The following is a 26,071-nucleotide window of genomic DNA, read 5'->3' as shown; positions in this document are numbered from 1 at the left end:
AACTAGTTTGTGGCAGCGGTGGGCAATGCTTCCCAGTCTGCCAGCTTTTGCAGGCTCTCTCCTAGCCAGCTATTTGAAGCAGCTGGTGGCCAGAAAATCTTATTCTGGTTTTCATACCGCATAAATTTATCTTTCTGACATTTCCCCAAATCCATAGGCTGATCCTCTGCTATGGAGTGATCATGGTAGTAAGAAGTTGGTTACTTTTGGGAGAGGCAGAATTGTTTTGCAGGCCTACCCAAAATTTCTTTGGCTGATTCTGTCAGTGTAGTCAGTTGTTTTGCTCTCTGTAGCATCAGAAAACTGGTTACTCAAGATTAGTTTGCAGGTGACTAGGTATTCCCTCTCTTGCTCTTTTTTGCAGGCTTTCAGACTTTGCGATGATTTTATTTTCATATCTTGGAACATTTTATGTTCTGTTTGGTCTCCAGAATCTACTAAATGAATGGCTTGTTAATGAAAAAGGAATATTACCAACTTCACAGCACTCTTCAGATATTCAGGGCAAATATTCCTTCCTTTGTGCCATCTTCTTATGTCTATCTGTTCAGCCATTTCCTGATGTATCCTGGCTATTGATTTGGCTGGTCTCTCATTACTTGCTAAAGAAATGTTATCAGGAAATTTGATTCAGTAATTGTAGACCTGTCCGCTTTCAAGCGGATACTGAATCTCCTTTGTTGTGGTCTCTGTTTCAGCCAGTAGAGAGTCTGATGGCTAAGTATTTAAGAACAATAATAAAACACACACCTCCCCTTTTCCAGGTCAGGTCACTTTATGAAAGAACAGGCAATTGAATAAAGCTTCCAGGGTGAGCAAAGCTGTAGTGTGAGGGAGTCCATTGCTCAGCAGGAAAGGACTAAAATGCCCCTTTCACCTACTTTTTAATGCTAGCCACTGCCGAGAGGAAATTTTCCTTGTGAAGGACAGGTCTGTCCTTTTGGTGGTAGTTCTGTAACAGCGAACAAGAGAGTGACCTATTTCTGTAGGAGTGCTTGCTTTGCATTTTGCACTTTCAGGCATCACGAAAAACCTTGAACTGTAAACCTGACAGCTACAGTCATGAATTGTAATGTGACTGTTGGCACTGTGGTGGGCAGGAGATGGCAGTGCTAGTTTAAATGAAAAAAGAAAGCGAGGATGATGATTACAGATATAATGTGTTTGGATAAATAGATAGAGAATTAAGTTCTTCAAAAATGAAGTGTGATGTAGGGAGAAGGGCAATGAGCGATGCAGCGGTGTAACTGCAATGTGTCCTGTTCAGAGTGGGGTTGAATTGTCCAGGCAGCTTGTAGAACCCATCATATTTGCAGTGAGGGGGTGGAGTGTGTTTAAATCAACACGCTGACCCCAATAGGTTATTGACATTTTATTGCAGTAGTGCATGGAGAATGAGCACTGCTTTGCTGTGAGTGTTTCTGCTTCAACTGCCTGTCATTATTGTTCAGTTTAAAATGCACACACAATTCCAGTTATCACAGGGTGTGCTATACAGCCAGGCTTCCTTTCCTTTGTCCCCTATATTGTATACTTCCTCTTTCGAATATTTATACCATATCCTGTTTTCTTGAAGTTGGCAGCGTTGAAACCTCTTGGTATTGTTAAAACGTGCAAACAGAATCTCACTATGTCCTTTCTAGCTTTGATGTTTTAATTCAGTTTGCAGCTGAAGTAGAGGTTTTTTTCTTTTCCATAGAAGCTTTCTTTCCAGTGAAGAGGAACTGCTATCCAGTACTTGACTCTAAACAGTGCAGCCCTGTTGCCATTTATTTGAAGTATGCCAGCCATGCTAAATTGAGTCAAATTTGTGTCTACAGTTCTGGTACACTGCACTTTGAAAGCAGTGTGGTTCCAGAGCTGGGACAGACACAGTTTATTCTCTAAGACCCGATCTGCAGGATGTTTTATATGGTCCTACAAGTTGGAATAAATATATTCACTGGAATAAAACAGTAGATCTGAGTCAGTTGTTTTTTAAGTTTGTCATAAATGAGACTGTAGTGTCTTGTCCACATAAAACACTTATGTATTATTTGAAAATTGAATTCTAAATATTTAGTGTTGTTAAAACCAATAAATAAAGCCTTTTTCATATTGTAACAATTTCCAAGATTTACTTTTGAATGCTGCATTTTAGTACCATATAGCCATTTCTGGGATTAATTCTCTACTTCAGTGCTTTTCATGCTATCTTCTCTGTAGGTGAGCTGTTTGTCAGAAAATAAATAAGATGAAGATAAAAATTACCTTGATGTTTGTAATTCTGTGGAGTGGCAGCTAAAATAGTATTACAGGTTTAGGTGTACAGATTTGCCAAAGGTGGGGGGGAGGAGAAGAGGGAAGAAATGCTCAGTTGGCTTTTTGTTTTGTTTGCTCACTCAGTCATTTTTTTTGCCTGTTTTTCCTTTTGTAAATCACCGAGTACCACATACTTAGAAATCCAGTGTAGCCCTGTATGAGGCCATTGAGAGAGAGTCTGGTATGACATACAGTATGAGGCATAAGTGCATTTCCTAATGAAAAAGTCCTATAGAAAATTTTTGAAGCATTCTACAGAATAATAGAAGTTTAAAACTCTACTATGGAATTCTAAAAGCACACTTCAAAAAAACTATAGTGAGGTTAAATTCTTCAGAAATTTTTTGAATGATTTCGACAGAACTCCATGACATTCCTACATAGTCCTGTTGTTTTTATAATGCTGTCTAAATGAGCATTTAAAACGTTATCTAACACATTTTAAACATAATTTATTTTCCTAAGCCTAAGCATGACCTGTGAGGTAGACCATCAGTGAAACCTTAAAGTGCATGTGTAAGTCCTTGTGGCGCACACCTTAGTATTATTGGTTGTGATAATGAGCCCCAAAACTCCCTTCTGTGCAGTTTTATGCATGACACAGAAAATACTTTTTTATGAAGTAGCTTCTGTAGACATACAAAAGAGCCTGCATTTTATTAAAAGAGATGAACTCTATCTGCTATTGTCACCACCATATGGCAGCAGGACTGGGAAGAAACTTTCTAAAAAACTTTCTACAGGGCTTCGGTGGAAATGTAAGAGCCCTTAGTGTGTGAACTAGAAAACAGCAAGGCCAAGACTTTCAAAAGTGACTACTTTTGAAAACTCCCATTTTTGATTGCCCAATCTGAGACACCCTAAAAGGACCTGATTTTCAGACCATTCTCAGCACCAAAATGATTAACTACTTTTGAAAGATCTATTCCTTGGACAACATTTATAACATGTCAAGTTTAATGAAAGAATTGCTACTTAACCCATGGGAGTTTTCGCAGGTTTGCCAGTACATCTTGCGTTGCTATGACTTGCTTATGTGCAGTTCTGTTGAGGCTATCTTCATTGCACTGAATGACAGCATACTTACTGATCTTCTATAATTCCGATTTTTTTAATTGAACACTTGTTTCCAGTGACACCCAGATTTGTATAACAGGCGTTTGCTCTCACAGCTGGTCTGTTATCCCAGTAACAGGTGTGTATTTAACAAATGAAATGAGCTAATCTAATCATAGTATTTGCCGGAGCCAATACCAGTTTCACAGACCACATTTTGCTGCTTAAATAACTTGAATAACTGACATGCTTTTCATATTGGACTATTACCAACACATTTCATTCAAAGGATTTTCTTGCATAGTAGATGCGTGAGTTTTACATGCTGAGGAAACTGGGAAAGAGTTGTGCATCTTTTAATAAAATGTCTAGGTTGACGAGTCTTTCTCAAAACAGCAAACGGTTGAGATGTAACTTAAAAAAAAACAAAACAATGTGTTTGACTTTAGGAAGGTGACTTAAGTGGGGTTGTATGGTTTGTAAATGAGTGACTATGGGCCTTGCAGCATTCAAACTAAATGTGAACTATTTCTTTGACTTACCTTTTCCCCAGTATCTCTTCTTAGTCAAGATTACCCACTTAAACTCCTTTTCATTAGAAAAGGAAAAAAGTTCTTTTGCAGATGATGAAGAGTTTTTATTTTAATGTGTGTGTTTTCATGGGAGCTGTTGGGATGTAATGGGGACAAGGGCCATACAAATACCTAGGTAGATGGAGCAGAAATTAGTCCAATTTTCCAGGAAAACAGGAGAGTTCCAGAACTTTTATTTAAAATATTTAGCCTTCAACTTGTTTGTTTGGATTGGACAAGTGATAACATACTTTCAATCCCAGTGGTTTGTATCTTTTCCCACTTTAAATTTTCTAAGCAATGTAGGGTTGGGGTGTGTGTGTGGATATATAATATCTGTGTTTGCAATTGTAGACTTGATTGTGGACCCACCTGTGAATAAAAATAAACAATGTATATTGAAAGCAAAACTGCTGCAATGCTTCACCCCCTTCTGTGACCTACGGTTGGAGGCACAAAGAAGAGGCAGGCATGCTGTGCCTGTGTAGGCTAGGGATCAGCCTCAGTCTTCTGGCTCAGCATCCATAGATTGCTGACCAAACCCACAGAGCTGAAGTCTCTTTACTTGTCTTCTGCATGGCCCCACTGCCAGGAGGGTGGCTTGCTTACAAAGCTCTGCATGCTGCCACCCTTGCTGATAATTCCTATCCATTCAGAGAGGCGGGAATTAATGCTGTTTTAACAAGTGTTAATCAGGACAGCATTTTAAGGCCTCCTTCCCAGATAAAAAAATGGATTCCCCAACCTCCTTCATTTGTGCACAGAAGGGATCTCTTCATGTAGAAATTTCAGTGTAAACGGGGAGGGGGCTGTCTTGTCTGTCTGTGGCATCATCCTCCTATAATCCCACAGAAATCCCCTCATAGTATGCAGGATCTAGATTTGGGGTGCCTGGCTGCTGGGGTGGGAGCAGGAAGATAACCACCAATGGTAAATTTTAATGAAAAGTTAATGCACCCTGAACTTCCAATACCAGGAGGGATCTCAGAGTAGGGGTAGAGGCATGGGGCCTCTGTGTGGATGGCAGAGTATTTCTAGCAGATTCTTATGAGATGTGAGGTATGGGGTGTAAACTTCTGTCCAATTGTGGGGTCCAAGTCCCAACTGAAAACTCTCAAGGTTTTTCTCACAGCTGCCCTTTTTCCCAGATCCCCTTTCATATTTTTCCATGGGGGAATGATTTCCTGCCCCCTAATGGGAAAGATTTATGCTAAAGATGGTGGCCTCCTAAACATATTTTGTATCAAAAGTCTGTGCAAAGATGCAAATTTCTACCTTTTGGCACTGGTATTTACTTAAAAAATAAGAAAGGAGAGGAAAATCAGTCTCAGACTCATAGACTATAAGGTCAGAAGAGACCATTATGATCATCTAGTCTGACCTGCACAACGCAGGCCACAGAACTTCACCCACCCACACCTGTAATAGACCTCTAACCTCAGACTGAGTTATTGAAGTCTTCAGATAATGATTTAAAGACATCAAGGTACAGAGAATCCACCAGCAAGTGACCCATGCCTCATGCTACAGAGGAAGGTGGAAAAACCCCCAGGGCCTATGCCAATCTGCCCTGGGGGAAAATTCCTTCCTGACCCCAAGTATGGCAATCAGTTAAGCTCTGAGCATGTGGGCAAGACTCACCAGCCAGACACCCAGAAAGAATTCTCTGTAATAACTCAGAACCCACCCCATCTAACATCCATTCAGAGGTCATTCAGCATATTTACCACTAGTAATTTAAGATCAGTCAATTGCCAAATTAGGCTGTCCCATCATACCATCCCTTCCATAAATTTATCAAGCTCAGTCTTGAAGCCAGCTAGGTTTTTTGCCCCCATTGCTCCCCTTGGAAGGCTATTCTAGAACTTCACTCCCCTGATGGTTAGAAACCTTCATCTAATTTCAAGTCTAAACTTCCTGATAGCCAGTTATATCCATTTGTTCTTGTGCTGAATTTAAATAATTCCTCTCCCTCCCTGGTATTTATCCCTCTGATGTATTTATAAAGAACAATCATATCTCCCCTCAACCTTCCTTTGGTTAGGCTAAACAAGCCAACCTCTTAGAGCCTCCTCTCATAAGGCAGGTTTTCCATTCCTCGGATCATCCTAGTAGCCCTTCTCTGCACCTGTTCCAGTTTGAATTCATCTTTTTTAAACATGGGAGACCAGAACTGCACACAGTATTTCAGATGAGGTCTCACCAGCACCTTGTATAATGGTACTAATACCTCCCTATCTCCACTGGAAATACTTGCCTGATGCACCCTAGGACTGCATTAGCTTTTTTCATGGCCACATCACATTGGCGGCTCATAGACATCCTGTGATCAACCAATATGCCCAGGTCTTTCTCTTCCACTGTCACTTCCAACTGATGCATCCCCAGCTTATAGCAAAAGTTCTTGTTGTTAGTCCATAACTGCATGACCTTGCATTTTCCACTATTAAACTTCATCCTGTTTCTATTACTCCAGTTTGCAAGGTCATCCAGATCTTGTTGTGTGATATCCCGGTCTTTCTTTGTATTAGCAATACCTCCCAACTTTGTATCAACTGCAAACTTTATTAGCACACTCCCACTTTTTGTGCCAAGGTCAGTAACAAAAGGTTAAATAAGATTGGTTCCAAGACCGATCCCTGAACAACTCCACTAATAACCTCCCTCTAGCATGATAGTTTACCTTTCAGTATGACTCATTGCAGGCTCTCCTTTAACCAGTTCCTTATCCATCTTCCAATTTTCACATTAATCCCCATCTTTTCCTATTTAACTAATAATTCCCCATGTGGAACTGTATCAAATGCCTTCCTGAAATCTAGGTAAATTAGATCCACTGCATTCCCTTTGTCTAAAAAATCTGTTATCGTCTCAGAAAAGTAGATCAGATTGGTCTGGCACGATCTACCTTTTGTAAAGCCATGTTGTATTTTGTCCAAATTACCATTAACCTCGATGTCCTTAACTACTTTTCTCTTCTCTTTCAAAATTTTTTCCAACACATTGCATATTACTGAGGTCAAACTGACAGGCCTGTAGTTACCCGGATCGCTTTTTTTCCCCTTTCTTAAAAATAGGAACTATGTTAGCAATTCTCCAGTCATATGGTACAACACTTGAGTTTACAGATTCATTAAAAATCCTTGCTAATGGGCTTGCAATTTCATGTGACAGTTCCTTTAATATCCTTGGATGGAGATTATCTGGGCCCCCTGATTTAGTCCCATTAAGCAGTTTGAGTTTGGCTTCTACTTCAGATGTGTTAATTTCTACCTCCATATCCTCAAACCCATTAGCCCCCTCTGCCTCTATCCCTAAGCTCTTCGTTAGCCTCATTAAAAACAGAGGCAAAGTATTTGTTTAGATATTTGGCCATGCCTAGATTATCCTTAACCTCCACCCCATCCTCAGTGCTTAGCGGTCCCACTTCTTTCTTTCTTTCTTTCTTTCTTTCTTTTCTTCTTGTTTATAGGCTATAGAACCTTTTTGCTATTGGTTATAATTCCCTTTGCAAGGTCCAATTCTACTTGACTTTTGGCATTTCTCAATTTGTCTCTACATGTTTTGACCTTCAAAAGAGATCTTTCCTTGCTGATTCTTCCCATCTTCCACTCCTTGTAGGCTTTCTGCCTTCTTTTAATCACCTGTCTGAGATGATTGGTCTACAACTTTTGCCTATGAATTTTTCCCCCTTCCTTGGAATGAAAGCTTCAGATAGTTCCTGCAACTTTGACTTGAAGTAATTCCAAGCCTCCTCTGCCTTTAGATCCATGAGTTCTTCAGTCCAGTGCACTTCCCTAACTAATTCCCTTAACTTTTTGAAGTTAGTTGAAATCAAAGACCCTAGTTGCAGATCTGTTTTTGTTTATCCTTCCATTTAATTTGAACTGAATTAGCTCATGGTCACTCGAACCAAGGTTGTCCCTTACAACCAGTTCTTCTATGAGATCCTCACTGCTCACCAATACCAAATCTAAAATGGCATCCCCTCTTAATACTTTCTGGAATTTTCAGAGTCCTTGTGATTCTGGCTTTCACTGCCTTTCCTTTTAAACAAAAAGCATCAATATTAAGTACCAGTCAAATTGTCTCCAGTCAGCGACACTGGATATGTATTGTTATCGTGGTGATAAAGTAAAGATAAATAGGTTTTGTCCTTTGGTGGTGGGAGTGTTGTACGACTGACCTTCATAATAGAATTAAACAAATGTTCTAGACTGCATGTTTCAGTGTACTGAGAATCTCTTGCTGTAAGTGCAACCTGCTGTTATCACTGTTTTAGCTGCCATGACAACTGCACAGCCAAGTTGTGAATGCCTTGTTTGAATGATCTTGCAGGCAGCTGAGTCATTGATATTCTGAGTGTCTTTCTCCTGCAGGCAGTAGCAAACCCTCCCTGTACACCAGCCAATATTTACTATTATTACAGTGGCCAATATATGCAAACTTTATTGTTTGGCAGCTAGACCAGAGGAAAAAGCCCATTCCTTAGTGACAGTAGTTTTTGAGCTCTTTATTACTGGTACAAAATTACTTGGTCTTGCTAAATGGTTATAGCTTTCCTAGTTTCCAAGTAGCTTTTTCCTCCTTGCTCTCTGATAAAGGGTATGTAATGTTAGAGAGACTTTCATTCAGGGAGAATGTGTAAAATATAATATGTTAAAAACTTTAATCAATTTATTGTTCAGACTTTTTCCCACTTTTCCTTTCTATATTTGCAAATGATCATTGCTTGGAGTTTCCTTTTGTGTTGCCTTTTAAATAAGGGCTTGTTCCCTGTCAAGTCGTCTTCTCTTGACATTTTTATTGTGTAATGAAATACTAATATTTGCATTCATAATACCATAGTCCTTTCCCTGCCAATAGATAATGTTCTAATTAGTGCAAGGACTTTATGTCCTAACTTCAGGATCAGGGAGAAGCTGAGTTGTGAGGAGTATTGGGAGAGTTCTTCTTTTAATAACAGCATAAGGAATATAGAATAAATAGACATGTAAACTTCATTTTCATTTCTTAAATCTGTTTCAAAGCCTTTCCTCACACAACTGTAATACTTAAGGGTGTTCAGGACAGGCCTAACTCAACTTCCATTTACATCAGTGATCACATTGATTTCAGTGGGAGCAGAGACAGACCACTGCTGAACGCTTCTGAAAAATCCCTCCCCTCCGTTCTCACTTGGTTACTAGATCTGATTATTTAACTTTAACATTAGGATCCAAGATGTGAGTGAAAGGACAGGATTTAAAAGGTACCGTAGCAACTTCTAAAGTCCCGGTGACACATATCTACATAATGATAAGATTCTCTAGAGACCGTACTCTCACATGGAGTTGCTCCTCACTATGGATAATGGTTCAGATCCTTCCTCCATTGAAATCAACAGAACTTTACTATTGACTCCGGCAGAAACAGAATTAGGCCTGTTGTCCTGTACTTACTTTGTCCACAGGCATTTTTCACACTCAGTCTGTTTCTTTCCCCCCATTTCTCAGGATCTGAGGAAGGGGGCACTGCCTGGATACAAATTGCCATTGACAATGGAATGGACAATAGCTGAAGATTTTGCAATACTTACCCTACAGGCACACATGCTCTTAGTTTTTATTTATACTCTGTACTTGTACTATTGGACTCTACAAAGTGTTTTGGAATACAGTTTATTTAATTCAGCACCTTCTACACATACAAAAATTGTTGTATGGTATTTTTCATACGAAATTGCATTGTTTAACAAATAGCTGTTTGTCTGAAATCTGAACAAGGAATCAAGTGTTGAGTATGAATGTCAACTCCCTCAATACCTGTCTATAACAACACTTACTTCTTATAGTGCTTTTCATCCATAGCTATCACACCGCTGACGTTGAATATTTAAAGTTTTTTTAGTACAAAGCTTTTCACCCAGTCTAACTTGTATTTATTATATGTGATTATTGTACTGTAAATAGATTTTAGTAAAAAGGAAACAATTTTTAATTTAACTATTTTTAGTAAAAACCATAATAATAAAAAAGATTGTTCAAGTAAAAATCCATCCTGAAAACAAACAGAAATGTAGGGACATTGTGTTTATAATGGGCATAAATGTGAATAATTTTGCAATGATTTCCCATAAAGAATTAATTTGGAAATTTTAACATAAATCTCAACTTTGGCACTTCAATAATGGCTTATAGTCTTTTCTGTCAAAGTCATAAATATTTACATGCAATTATAAATTATATGTATGTTAGTGTCAGTGAAGCCTACTTATTTAAAAATTTGTGTAGTACTTTACATTTTGACATTGAGGTTTTCTTAGCTTGTTTACTTTGAGGATGACTCTTTACAGTACTTGAAAACTGGTAAGCGTCTGACATTGTGAAAAAAACATACGACACCCAGATTTGTAGGGAGTCACAGAACTGTGAAAAGAAAGCACAAATCTGTTGGGTTTTGTTGGCTGTGTAGCTGTTGACTTCATCTTGGAAATATTTTGCACACTTTTTCTTTCTTATATTGGTTTTTAGATTACCTGCTTGCAGGACTTTTTTGGAGATGATGATGTTTTCATTGCATGCGGACCTGAGAAATATCGTTATGCTCAAGATGACTTTGTACTGGATCATAGTGGTAAGACTGTACTTTAAACTTTGAAATGTGCAATTCTCCCCACGCTCCGTTTCCCCCTCTTCCTCATTCAAAATGTGTCTGTTTTTGGAGAAACTTGTTAAAATATTTTTTCCTACCAAACATGATTCTTTAAGAAAATAATTTTCCAAACAATAGGTTAGCTCATTTGTCAGACTGTTTTATAAACCTGGTTTATTTTTCTTGGGCAATGGACCTTGTTCTTAAAATGATATGGTGAATGGCAGTGAACTTTGAAAAGGGTGCTTTTAATCTGCTCCAAGGGCCTGATCCAAAGACCACTGAAGTCAATAAGAATATTTCCACTTTGATGGGTCCTAACTTGGTCCCCATGTTCCTGTTTTGACTTTTTTTTCAAAAATCACATATTTAGCTGTTTGCAGACCTACAAGAATTGTCCCATTCATTCCAAATTTATATTAAATACATGCTGCTTAGCCAGTTTATATTAACAAAACTGATTTATTGTTTTAATGTAAACTAATGAATGAGTTTGTGCACACATGCTTTCTTTCCGTCAGTAGATATTTATACTGCGGCTTTGTGTTTTAGCTGCTAAACTACTATAATGTAAATTCAAAGGGAGCTCTAGAATTTCTGCAAAGATTATTCAGTTTGGAATCTCAAGTAATTTGAAATTATTTGTGCTGAAATTTTGAGACAGATTTACACTATTTATTCCTTAGTTTCCATCACAAGCACATCTCATTATGCATTTTTAATATGGAAAATATTCCAAGTCTCATGGAATGTGGTGATCAGAATCTAGGTGAACACTGAACTCCCATGTTAGGCTGACACAGCTTAGTTTTTAATTATTTTTTTCTCCTTATTGTGAATGATCTGCCTTCTTGGTTCTTCCACGTGTATTGACACTGGTTCAGCTACTGAACCAAATCATCCTCCCTTGAATGAAAATACTTGTGTCACTGGATCTGAAGAGAGGGACGCTTGGTATGGGTCTCCTTATGAAATGCCTGCAAATCATTCAGTGTGCATTTTAGGCAGTGTGAAAGACTCCCCGCCCCCCCAGTTGTTGTTTTTTCCTACAAAAAATCTGAATTATTTTTGACAAAAAATGGAAAAAATCTTTTGAGGAAAAAATTTCAATCAACTCTAATCTTGGTGGCCTTTCCCCATTAGCTATGCTCGGCTGACCTGCCTGCACTGGAAATGCAAAAAGCCTGAAGAAAATGTCAAGATCTAAAAGTGGTTTTCCCCACTACATAACTTCCCCCACCCTCACCACCACCAATCTATTAGTCCTACTTTTAATTATCTCAGATTCATCTAATGAATTAATTTTATTTTTCCTCATTTTCCATTGGTCCTTCTCCCCTGAATCTGTTAGGACTTGTCTGGGCTAGGATTTGGAAAGTACTAGCTGACACATGTTAACGGTCTAGTGTAGACAAAGCAGCATGCCTTTAAGGTGGGTTGAACTGGTTGAGCTGAAGTTTTAGCCTCACAAGGTCTGAGAGGAGTGCTGACATGTTAGCTAATACCTTCCAAATCATAGTCTCGACAAGGCCATAGTTTACCATCCATCCCCAGTGCCTCACACCCAGGCTACCTGGGCTTGGCTCCTTGCTTAGAAGCTGTAGTAGCTCTTGGGGGTCTTATTGAAAGAGAAGGTAGCATGAGGTCATCAATAGAGCTTAATTGTCTGATGGGAGGGGGGCAGTCACTCGTCCTATCCAGCATTGGCAGCTGGTTAAATGCTGGAAACTCAGCAGGGGAGTCTGGAGTCAGAATAGACCCAAAAGCTGGACATTAGGTTGTTTGTTATGAAAATTAGGTGGCAGTGTCTCCTTTGAAGCAAGTGGTGGGAAGAGGATAAAGAGCCTAGCATGGGCCTTGCCATCCTTGCCAGGAGCATGTATGAGGAAGCAGCTGATGCAGTGGAGAGGCCCTGAGAATTGGATGGGAGAGGACAACCTTAATTGGTTTGGAGAGAAGTAGTAATGTATCAGGGGACAGAATAGCATGAGGGGGAGGTAAGATGGGAGCAAGGAGAAGTGAAGAGGGGAGGAAGGTTTGAATTGATTTGGTGATATGTGAGGAGGGTTGTTTGGCATAAACAAGGCTGAATTTGTTTCATGAAAATTTGGATAATTTTGTATTTGATTTTTATAAGTTGATCCAATGGCATGTGTGAATTCATTTGCTGGTGGGTTGGGTTGAATTGATGGCCTATAGATGAATCTGTGGTGAGAAATGGGGAGGAACATTGGTCTAATTGGGAAAGATGGTGAAAGTTTTTTGTAATGGGTGTTAACTGAAGAAATGAAAAACTTCCCAAGATGAAAATATATGTGTAAGAATATTGATTCCTTTCTTATTTGGCTTTCCCGTTATTAATGATGTATGTGATAGGTGGGTGACACTAGATCACTTTATTGACTCTGCCCTTTGGTGCCCACAGGAATTTCTCACATCCTCTGAAAATTGGTAGGAATGGCACTGCACTTATGGCAAAAATAACCCAACTGTCTTAGAATTAGGCTAAAATGAAATTGGCTGGAAGAGGCGGAAGGAGCAGGTTTCGGTCTGGTTAAGAAGATTTCCAGTGTGTCAACATGTGCTTCAGGACACAACATTCTGTGATACTGTAACATACTGTAACAGTCATTACAAATTGCAAAGCTTGGTGAGGCATCAGAAGAACCCCCATACTGCTTCATCCACTTCACTGTCTTACACGTCTACATACAAATTAGAATTATAGTATGACTCCAACTTCAAGACATGGAGAAACATTGCAGCCAAAATAGTTCAGTATTTGGCCAGCTCAAAACAGAATTGATATAGTATGTGGGTTAAAGTTTTTGGATTCTTCTATAAATTAGTTTTATTTAATTTGGCAGAAATGTTTGGAAAATGTCAGGGTTTGTTTCCTGGGCAATAAACAGCTACTGTAGGTGGTTTGGTTTGGAATTGAATCCTTACACTGAAATATTTTCTAAACTCCCATCTGTTTCCTTCCAGAATGTCGTGTTATGAAGTCATCTTATTCTCGTTCACCTGGTACACTAAGGCAGTCTGGATCCAAAAGCCCAGGACCCTCACGTCGAAGCAAGTCACCTGCTTCAGGTACAACTATAAGGGAAGTGCTAACCATTCATAGCATATGAAACTTGTAATTTCTTGAATGGATTTAAAAGATTGCCATCTTTTTATGAAGTGCAAATGTCATGTTCGTCATAAGGAAGAACCTAAAACACCAATTTATGCCACATTGATTTTACATACTAATTGATAGTATGAAATGCATTCATACTGCACCATGCAAAGAAAAGAGATTCTTTTTCATGACAGGCCAAAACGGTTTGAATTTGTAAATGTTGTAGTGGTGTGTGCTAATTGTACATTTAAAGATAAATTTTCAATATGGGGTTGGATTTGCTAAAGATCCCTATTAACTGTAGTTGGGTCATGTGGTTAAATCCTCATTCATGACACTAAAAATATGCCCTTTAATGTTTCAAATTTAGGGCTTTTACCCTTTCATGAACACTGTCAAAATATAACAGTTTGCCTCTTTGAGCCATTGTAAGGCTTTTCTGGAATTGTATTGGCCCTCTAAAGATAAACATATTTTCTTCTCGTACTATGTAACTTGTAAATGACTTCCTGTCATTTTATAGTAATGTCCAAATTGTTTCTTCATCTGCTGCTAGTGTGACTGAATAGCACGCATGCCAAGCATTGGGTATTTTGATTTGAAAATAAGAAGAACAGTGGGAAAAGTTTGCTTTTACTTTTTACTTTACAAATTGTTGTGGTCCCCCCCTACAATACAGCAAAACTCAATTTTTTTTCTCTCCACTTGGAAAAGTGACACTGACATTGTGTCATTAAATATATAAATATATGGTGCCATGTTCTGATTGTGGCTGTACATACAACTCCTGTGTGCATATCAAAGCCAGGATATGATCCTATTTTATTATTTTCAAATAAATATGTACTACCTTGCTAGAGTGATTTTCATTTGTCATTTAATGTCTTTTGGGTTCTTCACAAGTAAAAGTAGGATATTTTTTAGCTTCACAGAAACTAATCACAAGAAAAGAAAGGGTAGCCCATAGGAATATAAAAATTAGTTTAACTAAGAATCCGTATTAATGTTCTAAAAACAGAACTTTTAAACAGGTGCCACTCACCCTCCCCCAGTTTAAATGGTAATCAGCTGTTTAAAATGTTTAAACAACTGATTACCATTTAAATGTTTAGGCTTTTACATCCCTAGCGTAAAGGGTTGATTTCATAACTGATATACATACACTTCATGAAAGCCTGTTATGTATGGGGTGTAACTCATCAATGAATTAGATTCAAAATTTAGTGATCAATATTAATATTTTCATTTTATGATGTACTTGTATTCTAGTAACGCTCACAATGTGCTAAGCAATGTCCACACACCCAAGTAGACAGTTCCTGCTCCAAAGTTTTCAGTCTGAAAACTTTTATTCTGCATAAACCTTTATGTGAAAACAAAGGGTAACATTTTCAAAAGCTCTTAAATGATTGAGGTGCCAAATGTCCCATTTTCAAAAGTGATCTTAGGAGCATCAGTCCTACTGAACATCTTTTACTGGGACTCTGTGCTCTAAAATCATAATTAAAAATGGGACTTAGGCACCTTGATCTCTTAAGTGATTTGAGGATTTCACCCCAAAATGTCTGTTGTTTATACTCATGTTTACCATATTTTCCCTTTCAGTTTTTGGTGGTAGTTGTTGCTTGTGTATATACCCTTCTTCCTTTGTGTGTATGCTGAATAACTTCTCTCCTTAATGTCTTTCTCCTTTGTGTCGAATGAATGAGTGCAGTAAAGAGGGGTGGCCACTACTCCAGTGCTTATTCTACAGCAAAGTCCCCAGGTGAGCCATTATTATTATGGCTTTATAATAACCACTGTGCCTTTTACCTTTCCATTTACCCTTTTCCGTGAATGTACAACAGTTTGCAACACACATTTTGTGCTCTGGAAAACAAGAGCACATTGGATCTGTTCTACTTGTTATAGTAGTTCTTTGAGTGGGCAAAAGAGTGTGAGTGTAAGTGATGCTTATAATTGCCAGACATCTGCAGACAGTGCAGTAAAATTAGATTTATTAAGGTATAATTTGACTACATATAAGGAAACAGCCTTAGGAGCAATGAATTTATATCCTTATTCTAGAGTGTGATGATGAGAAATTTTAACCAACACAACAAGACAAAATTAGCTGGAGCTGAGTCAGTGAGAATTGCTGAAACTGTTGACCCTAAATTCAGAATAATGCAGGACTGATTTGTTTCTAATTTAACCAGAACAAGTCAGGCCCTGTATGTTTTCCAACTTTTTATAAAGGAAAATGAAATAAATATTAGCTTTTCTTGGTTCTGTTTAAGACTAAGTCCTAGATCCACAACCTGGCAATGTATTTATGTGGAAAAATGGATGTGTCAGCCATGTCCTTTTAAAAACAAACAAACAAACAAACAAAAAAAACCAAAACAAAAAACCACACCCAACCACCTCCATTTCCCACAAAAATATCAGTATTCTTAATTGGCAAGTGGTTTACCATATTGGACTACATTGGAAATACAACTTTTAAAAATCTTTTAATGTTGTTTAACAACCTCATGTGCTAATAAATTGTGGCATCACGTATTCCATTTAAGGAAATGGGGAAAAAAGGAAATGTATGCATTTATTTGTGTTAACTCATACTTAAAATGTGCTTGCTGCTGCCACACGTCATATAGAAAGGCGCAAACCCTGTTTCAAAGAGCCTACAGTTAGAGAATTGATTTAGAAAGGAAAAGCTTTGTGGACACACACAGTAATCAGCAGCAACAAACAAGTTAAAATATATAGTGTGACCAAGTCTTTTTATTGAGAATGTGAAATGAAGGTATTGCAGTTTCAGTTGGCAGCTGCTTTCCTCCTGTTCCTTAAAGTCTGTCCATATAAGATTTCTACTTCTTGGGAACTGAGGGTGCTCAGTCCCTCCCAGGATTGGGCCCCCTGGGCCTGTCCTCACTACAGTTACAGCTATGTTCTAGCACGCATCCAGAGTAGTTGCAGACAACATGGTTGAGATCTGTCTACAGGTCAGTCTCCTTTTGTGTGGTCTCCTGTATAGTGCAGTGTGCCTGCTAAACATATCTGGGCAGTTATGCTACACTGCCTCAGCAAGGGATTAGAATATGGGGAGGGCAGCATGCAAAGCAACACCAGCAGCACAGGGGGCAATGTACTCTGGGATGTCTTACCTCACAGATTGCTGGGAGGAAGGAAAACCAGTTGACCTAACCATTGCACAGGTTTGTGTAGTGGGATTTTTTCCAAACCTAACATGACAGTTTTATGAATGAGTCAGAGAGAGACAACCATCTCCCGGCCTCTGGCAATGGCAAAATGTGATCGGCTGTCACAGTGACTAACAGTGTTTATACCATGTTGTTCATGTAATGATTTAGAGACAAATATGGTGCTAACTGGTTACAAACCTATGTAAAAGATTTCTGCTCCTTTAGCACTACTTCACTGATTTCAGGCAGTATTTTTTAGCCAACTTTTTCCTTTTACGTTCACAAGCTGTTTTCTTGTATTACAGATAGAATTTTAAAATTGCAGTTTTTATATGATTTTTCAGGAAATACAGTTATAAAACAATAACCAACACTTTTCATCTACATATCTCCAAGCAATTTACAAGGTTGAGGAAGTAGCATTATCCCCATTTTACAGAAGGGATGACTGAGGCAGAGAGCGAGGAGCTCTTCCAAAGAGCTGAAGGGACATTCCATGGGACATGTGCTCCATTTAGGTGCTTTTGAAAATCTCCCCGAGAGTGATTTGCCCAGGTGCTCTGTCCTGCTCTCATTAAAGTCAATGTCAAAACTTTCATTGAAGTTAGCAGTGCAGGATCAGCCCCTTAATAAATCATTAGCAGACCCAGGAATAAAACTAGGATGGTCATCAGGTTCCAAGAAGACCGATTCCCTTGATAAATGGTGCTTAATGCTCTACCTAGCATCATGCACGTTGGGGAGGGACATTTGTTAAGGACGCAGCTGTGGGAACTGCTGTATAGTCGCAGTAACTACCAAGGTCATAACTGTTTAAGCATCACAAAATAAAACAAAGAGCCTGTGTAGGAAGACTCCTCAGTTCCCAGAGAAGTTCAGTATTGCATTTTGGCAGGCATTTGCACAGTAAAAACAATGGTGGTGATTAAGAGTGGTGCCTAGCCCATTAGAGAGATTCTTCCTACCTCTTAAAAACTGTAGGTGGTAACTAGTGTTTCCATGGAATCTAAATGTCTTGTTGGCAGGTTTTTGTTTTTCTTAAAGGAGAAACTTCCTGCACTGTGAAGCTTTTTTTGCTCTTCAATTTCCTGACCAGTTTTTCCCCTCCCCGGGCAAACAAAGATTGGAGGCAGAGGCAATACATTGCATCATGTAATAGAGACTCCTTTGGTCAATCTAATGAATGATGCCAATTAGCCCTTTTTTGGAAGCATGTAAGATCTGATCTAACTGCCATTCAAGCTAGTAGGAGGTTTTAGCAGGCCCTGGATAATTAGAGGGGTTAAAATGGGTAGATTCTTGATATCCAGAAGGGGGGAATTTTTCTGTACTCTGAGATTTTTCTCTTTGATGCTTATAGTAATTCCTTGGAAGTTCAAAAACGAAATGTAAACTTTTTGAAAATGTTTTTCCTACACACAATGCTCTATTATTAAGGGTTCAGTGAAAACTGGTAGCGTACTGTTTTGGTCCCCAAAACACACACGTTTTATTTTAAATGAAAACACAAATCACCTATAAAGTGCTAAGTTGACTTTGCAAATGGGGAAGAGGGAAAGGAAGGTCCAATTTTGTGCTTGGCAACCTGAATTGTATCTTTTAAAATATTTTGCTATATGATACCGCAATAAATGATACAACTTTAAAGACCCAATCCTGCAATCTTTGTGTACCCAAAACTCTCACTGGCAACAGGCAGACTGGTTCTTATGAAATTCTGGAATAGTAATGCAGTGTTCGTGTGTGCAAAGGATGCAGCCAATTTCCAGCCCAAGGGAGTTTTGAGTGAGCAAAGGATGCATTACTGGACCCTATAATACTTTCTTAGACGCTGGTGTTGGGCCTGTATGGTCATTATGCGAGAGCTCGGGTGATGCCTCAGAGGCACATTTATATTGCAACAGGCATTTGTGCTTTTATCTTTTAATAATCTTTTCTTCCTCTTGGTTGCCTTCATTGCTTTGGACAGTCAATGGAACACCCAGCAGCCAGATGTCCACTCCAAAATCTACCAAGTCCTCCAGCTCTTCACCAACCAGCCCAGGGAGCTTTCGTGGACTCAAGGTAGGTATTGGACACCTTGGTCTTTTGCAGCAGAAACTGAAACTTTCTTGCTAATAACCACCCCCTACTAACTGAACAAAGTTCCAGGTGGTGCTCAAGAATAAAAACCAAAAAACTTCTAGTCCGTAAGCCAATCTTGCAGGTTTAATTATTGATTTAAGTTAGGTGGAGATTTGGGGTGAGATTCTGTTCTGCACCTCTAAGAGGTGCAGCACAGAACACTAAGGCTTGGTCTACACTGCCACAGGCGGTCAGGAGGAGATAAGCAAACTACATAGCGTAGCTTGCGTATTGTTCGTTGATGTACTTACATTGCCATACCTCAGCATCTTCACGGCGCTGCGTTGACGGGAGACGCCCTCCTGTCAATGCAGCCTTACTCCTTTCATGGAGGTGGATTACTGGCATTGACCGGAGATCCCATCTGGGATCGATCGCTGTGGAGCTGGCAATGTAGACATACCCTGATCCTATGTGAAATGGGGCACCAGTAGTTTTGAGTCATCTTTGTGCCTACCCAATCCTGAGCTTTTCCAGGGCCTGGAGAGACCCCCTCCTTCCCCATGCAATTTGGATAGCCTAAAGCTATGGTAACCTCTCAGAACTGCTCTATGGGCTGCAACACTGCATGCTGCTGTACCACCCTTGACGTGCCCTTCTCACCCCCGGCATATCTTTTTATGTTTTTTACATTAGGTCTTAAAAGGGGATTCTGTTCAGGCAGCCTTAGAGCTGTCTGTCTTCTGCAGTGCCTGCACCAAGGGAATCCTCCCCTAACGAAACCATAGCTTTCCCTTTTATGCTACTCTGGTCCTGTTGCCGTATGTGAAGGGGCTAGAATTGGGGGGGGGGGAGACACTTTTGCTGCTGTCTTTTGGAGGAGAATTTTCTAGTGAATACATAAATTGCAGCATTTCTCCAAGTGCGCTGGAGGATTCACTACGTGATCATTCTGAGTAGCCATTGTTGAACGTAATGGTTGTGAAGAGGATGCATAATTTCATCAAAAATAATTGTCTCAATTTGGAGACCATAGAAGGGACAGATCACAATTAGAGTTGTACTCAGGTTTGGTTTTTTTGACATACTAATTATTACTGAGTCTTTGTCTATTTCGACTGCATATTGCACTGATTTCTGGCAGGCTTCCACGGTGCACCTGCTAGAAAGGAATTTTGATTGACTTGATAAGTTCGAATGTATTCTTAAATTACTTTGGTTCTTGCTAGTAATTTTGATGTACTTCTTTTGCTTTGAGGCCACAATGCTGAGCTGTATCAGCTCTTAGTTCCTCTCCAAACACAGGGGCTTAGACTGATCTCTTGCTATGCACTCTGTCTTGAAAAAATGACTTATGCACATGCAAAAAATGACTTTTATGTATGTGTACGAGCAATAGCAGTTTTTACATTATTTGTGATAATGTGAACTGTGTATTTAAGATCAGAATTTGGTCTGGTGGACGTAAGGCTATTTTATTTATAAGCTTTTGTCAGCGCCTACATTTTAACAATTTTTTCGCAGTTTTATCTCATTTACCTCAATGAAATTACAAATGTAGAATAATAAATAATTATACTGATTTGCTTTTAATAGATATTCTCTCTATTTTCAATCGAGTGGAAAGTCCTATCTTCCTTTCACTGTCAGTTTCACTCAAGTAGCTTCTGCGGTTATTTTCCATTTTTGAATTCAATCGATACTTGGTACTAATGGATTTTCATGTCAAATAAGCCACTCATGCACCAACAGAGTTGGAAATGGTAAAAACAAACTAATCATCCAAAAAACATGAAGTACCTACCTTTCATTTTTCCCACTAGTATGCAGCTGTTCAGAGGTAGACCCCAGCTGTGTTTTGGTCACTAAGGAAATGGGTATAGTTAGCTGGTTCATCTTGGGGTCAATTCCAAAAGGAGTTAATGCATTCTGTCACAACACTCATGTCTGTTTCTAGGAAATAATCCAACAAAGTATGCATAACGGTCAAAGAACTGAACATAAAAATAGTAAGAGGAATATTGTAGCAGTTATATGTGAACTCTGTCAGATGCTTTTAGCAGGCCATTATTATTTTTGTGCTGTTTGGTTTGATCTGTCCATCTCTGAAGAGCAAAGTTCAGTTTTATTGTTTTGTAGTCCTTACTTTATCCCCCTGGTGCACACTGTGCTCTTACATGCACAGGTTGGCTTCCTGCACTTGTATAAAGCCGCAAGGAATCGCAGTCTGGGAAGTGACAGTAATTGCAGCTGAGAGAAAATGCAACTGTTGAAACCATGGCAGAATATTTATCACATTGAAGGCACAAGATAATATGCTGAGGGTGGGTTTTGTTTGGAAAGATAATGTTTCGCTGCTGATTTCATTGGAGGCATGTGTATTTATTATGTACAATAATAACAGACAAAACTAAGAAGGTATTAAAAGAAATTGCTGGTGGTTTTGTGTGTGCGCAAATGCAACAATTCATGCAATAGTTCTCAGGAATTCAAAGGGCAATGTTCTCCTATTACATTATTCTTTTCCTTTTTGTCTTTTTAAGGTTTTTAAAAACCAGATCCAAATGCTCATTCTACTCCATAGTTTAAAAAAGAGATGTTACGGTCACATGTGAATGCTGTACTGCTGATTGAGCCCCACATTTTCAATGGCAATTGATATTCTGTACAGAAAATAAACCTCCTGTCATTTCTTTGATAAAGTGGTTAATAATTCTGGTAACAGTGTCTAATGTTGCATAATCATTGGAGACAATTATTGTGAGGTCTTTTTGTCTGGAAAAAGAGACCAAATCAGGGTTGATTTTCAACTTATTGAAATGATCATGCAGGAACAGGAGCTGCAGACACAATACCCTTGTAACACCAACATCTTCTTGACCCTCAGAGCAAAGTACATGGGAAATTAAATCATATTTCACCGCAGGACTGAAGCTGGCTAATAAATGTTAAAGATCAGGGCAGCGCTTCAGTGGTAATTCCCAGTAATTAGGACAGTAAAATAGCAAATCATACTGACTCCAGTAGCAATTTTTCTTTCTTGATCACAGACCTTGACCCTTACATCATAATCTCTTCATGCCACTTTTCCGTTAAAGCAAAGTGAAGAGTAGTTTCATTCCCCAAGGATTTCCCTCTCCTTCTCAACATAGCTGGATCAGTGGAAAAGGTACTCCCAGGGACAGAAAACAAATCTCAAGAAACACTCTTGAAGACAGCTTACCTTTTAAGAGGCTTTTTTTTTTTTTGCCCTCATCAACTTTTATCCAGAATGTCATTGTGCTACTAATTGTTCAGTACAGTGAGCTAACAGACCAGATCAGGATGCTGTTTTGAGTCCCCATCCTGCAGTGTTTATTCAGGCAAAAAGTGTTTTGTTCAGACAAAACTTGTACTGGAGTCTGTGGAATGATATTGAAGTCAATAGGAATTTAACCTGAGTAAAGATTGCAAGATTGGACCCTTTTTGTAAATAAATGTGTGAATTCATTCCTTGATGGAAAGAATGTTATTGTGATGTGGTGCTTTTGTGAGCATGGATTAGTGAATGATTGGGGTACCCATGAAAACACATGCTGTCACACACTACTATGTATTAGTATGAGTTTTAATTAAATCACTGAACTTTTTGCCCATCACTAGAAGTTCAGTTTACAGGGGGCTGGAAGAATGTTGTTGCAGACCCTGCATTTTGAAATAAGTAATAGTTATGGGCACTAAATGGGAGATCATTGCACAACGTATAAGCATGCTGGGGTGGGAAGGCTGCTTACTTTTACGTTCCAACATGGATAGTGATTTGCTGATTCATTAAAAAATTTGTCAGTCAAACAAATCATGCTAGTGTCTTGGATAATGCAAGATGATTTAACAAGGAGGACTGTGTTCTTTTTACTGTTCTGTAAACTGATGACTGTCAGTTGAAAAGTACAGCCCTTCTGGCTGGCTTTAAATGCATCTTCAGTGACCCAGATCTATAATGCTCTTAAAATACATGTTTTTTCCTAGACTCCAGCAGTTCCCCTGCATCTGCTACCACTACAGGGCACTGCACCAAAAAATTCTAACTCTCCCAGTTTGAAAGGGTAAATCAAAGAATTTAATATTGTGAGATTTTTAAGCCTGGTTTCTGACTTCGCCATGCTCCCTAGTGTGTGTTTTGGTTATGAATAGCTGTCTCAGACTGGTTAATTCAGCTAAAATGTTTCATTTTCTGTCTGACATTTGAAACTGTTTTTATAATCCTGTGGTGGAAACCACGGTAGCAGACCAGTTTAGGCGACTGGTGTATCCAGCAGATGTTCTTCCATTTTTCATGTCTCCTCTGAAATTAAGTTCCATAAAACCCCCACCCTGCTTTATAAATTTCTATAAATAAACTGGCTTTAACTTTGAAGCATAGTTTTGGAAACTTGATTAAGCAACTGAATAGCACTGTGCTCTAATTTTTGTGTGTGCGCTTAAATGATTTGCTGGATCAGAGCCTATATTTTCAAGGGTTTGATTTTTTTTTTTTTTTTTAATTTTAATTTTCCTCTAGTCATGCTAGCACATTGAATTTTAAAAATAAATACTTCCACAAAGTTGCTGATCATGTTATCCTAGTGAAATAGAAATAGTAGAGCTTGTAAGAGGAATCCTTTAGACGTTGCCTTCAGATATTTACGTTTAGTTATCTATACTGCTTATGAAATGGATAGAAAGATTTAGCGTGTCTGTGCTAGAAGTACATGGGCATGGTACTTAGTATGAAGTTCATTTACAGGTCTCATAGATGGGCTCAGAATTCTGCATAATGTCATGCCGCTCAAAATCTCTTCAGCAAAAGTGATATGAGTGTAGTTCTTCAACGTTTCTAATGGATCCTAGCAAAGTACTTGACATTACAGTGGAAAATGCAGTACTTAATGTATCGTGCACCAGCCAAACATGGGACTGCCAGATCAGGTTTATCTCAGGTTTTCTCCCATTGCGTTTATGGGAGAACAACAAACAAATAAAATGAAGTCTTTCACTGTCGCAACTGCAACGAGCGAGCAAATATAAAGCAATATGTCAGTGGCAGTGAGGATTTGTCCTGGGACAGTCCTGGCTCACAGCCTCAGTCTTTAATGAGTTTTTACTCATGAATCAAAAATTGTGTATGATAGGAATTATATATTTTTTTAAAAAGCGGGAAAACCTAAATTAACACTAGGGGGGCTTTTTCACTGCCACTTCTTAGCACCAAGCTTCCATATGCATATTCTTGCTCATGCTGATTATCTTGTCCTCTTCCCTAGCAAGGAAGACATTATTGTGAACTTCTTGTAATCTTCAGAACCTCCCTCATAGCCTTTAACAAAATGAGCCTTCTGCAGTGCCATACTATGTATTCTCTATTTCAGTGTTCTATTTCATATCCATCACATTGTATACTCCAAAAGTTAAAACAGCCAAATGCAAATAGTTGGCCATCAGCTAGACCCCACTTTCTGCTGGCTGTTAGGAGGCAGACATTAAAAAGCCAGGTTGAACAGATACATCTTGGCGTAAAAGCTGCTGAATTCAGACTTTGACTCATCCCCGGAGGGAACAAATTTTAGAAACGAGGGCATTTCATGGAGGATACTTCGTTGTCAAACCTGTAGGTGCATCCCAGCCACTTTTTAGTCATTTCATGTAGCCATGTAGGAGAATTAAATATGTGAATATTTAAAACCTTCTCGCTCATTTTTGTTCAACACCTCATCCAATTTACATGTCATCTTCAAGTTTAAAGTAAACACCTCAGTTTCTAACACCTTAAATAAGAGTTGTTGCATCACTGAGACATTTATTTAAAGTTGCAGAACTATAGTTCTTTCTCATAGTCTCTTTAAGAAAATCTAAGCTTGTTTTTTTGTTGTTGTTTGAGTAGGATTGGAGGGGAGAGAAAAGAAGGTTTTCAGGTTTGGTTTGTTAGTTAGTTTGTTTGTTTGTTTTTGGTCTCATCAGCAGGCCAGCTGATTATCTGCTCATCTTTTCCCCACATATTGTCTTGTTGGGGTGACATAAGAGACCTATGTCCAGAATGAGATAATTACTCATAACTAGGAATGGAAAAAGTTGGGGGGCAGGCAGAGCTAGAGGAGATGGGATAGATAATCTTATTGCAGCTATCTGGCTCACTTGTAATTCTGTAAAGCCTTTTTTTGAGCTATCTGAATGTCCTCAGAAGGCACCTGGCCAGATTTAAAACAGCTTTATGCAGTACCACTGACTTTTTCCTCACTCCCCTCATGTTCTGTCCTTGTATTGCTGTGGTAGTCATGCAGTTGACTGTTTGAAGGAGTATGGGAACACTCATGTCTTAGGAAAAGACCCACTTAGTTCCACAAAGATGCTTCCTAGCTTCATTCCTTTATAGAAATGTTAATATTCAGATTCCTTGAGAATCAGATTGAAGAACATTGAGAACTGTGTAGTCTTACAGACAACCTCAAAATAATATCAACTTGTGGGAGTCAGAGTGCTCCTCTTAAATCTTTTGGAAACATTCACCATTTCACCATAATATTTTTTATGGAATGGCTGCTTCCAGGGAGAGGAAAAGAATTTCTTACATTGTAAATTACATGTTCCTCTTTGTACAGTATTTCATAGGAAATTCTGTTAACAGATTTATGACACTGTAATACAAATTATAAGCTATAAAAATGGAAACCACATCCAATTCTATGTGACTCATTTGTCTCCTGGCTACTGCAAATAATTATTTTAAATTCCTAGAGCCACTTCTTATGGACGTACACGGTGGTACTATTCATTGTAATATAATATATGGAATGTAATCGAATTATTTCACTAGCATTAATTTGCCACAGACTATAACTGTCTACCGCACATGTAGTCGTAATGCAATTATATAGTTTCGTGGATCACTGAACACTTTCTGTACAAGCGGTTTTCCTTAGGGATGAACTTAAAGAAACCTTAGTCATGCAGAAATAGTACTCCTATGCTGTGGGTCCTATCTCACTCCAATAAATATTTTACTTTTACAAACCTAATTTTTCTGAGTCTTCAGTGAATTTAAGATTCGAAGTGATAAGCTACATGATGTGACCAAAATTGACAGGTTTTTGGGAGACTGCTCTATTTTAAAAGAAATT

General features: G+C 38.6%; 1 protein-coding gene across 7 annotated transcripts in view; it reads left to right on the top strand.

Moving 5' to 3' along the window:
• DCLK2 (doublecortin like kinase 2) overlaps positions 1–26,071 on the top strand; it is a 134,820-nt gene that overhangs the window by 59,223 nt on the left and 49,526 nt on the right. For 4 of the 7 annotated variants that reach the window (XM_067551913.1, XM_067551917.1, XM_067551915.1 and 1 more), the window contains exons 3-6: positions 10,442–10,544; positions 13,551–13,655; positions 15,401–15,451; positions 18,844–18,938. In XM_067551913.1, coding sequence (XP_067408014.1) covers positions 10,442–10,544; positions 13,551–13,655; positions 15,401–15,451; positions 18,844–18,938 — 354 coding nt within the window. Of the gene's footprint in view, positions 1–10,441; positions 10,545–13,550; positions 13,656–15,400; positions 15,452–18,843; positions 18,939–21,481; positions 21,617–26,071 lie in introns of those variants that run through there. The other 3 variants (XM_067551914.1, XM_067551916.1, XM_067551919.1) reach the window with 2 other exon arrangements.

The sequence above is a fragment of the Emydura macquarii genome, unplaced genomic scaffold (assembly GCF_026122565.2).
Source record: "Emydura macquarii macquarii isolate MOO-44397 ecotype Brisbane River unplaced genomic scaffold, CSIRO-AGI_Emac_v2 contig_1363, whole genome shotgun sequence".
NCBI lineage: Eukaryota > Metazoa > Chordata > Testudines > Chelidae > Emydura > Emydura macquarii.
Note: the sequence above shows the minus strand (reverse complement) of the source record. Positions and strands in the feature narration are given on the sequence as shown.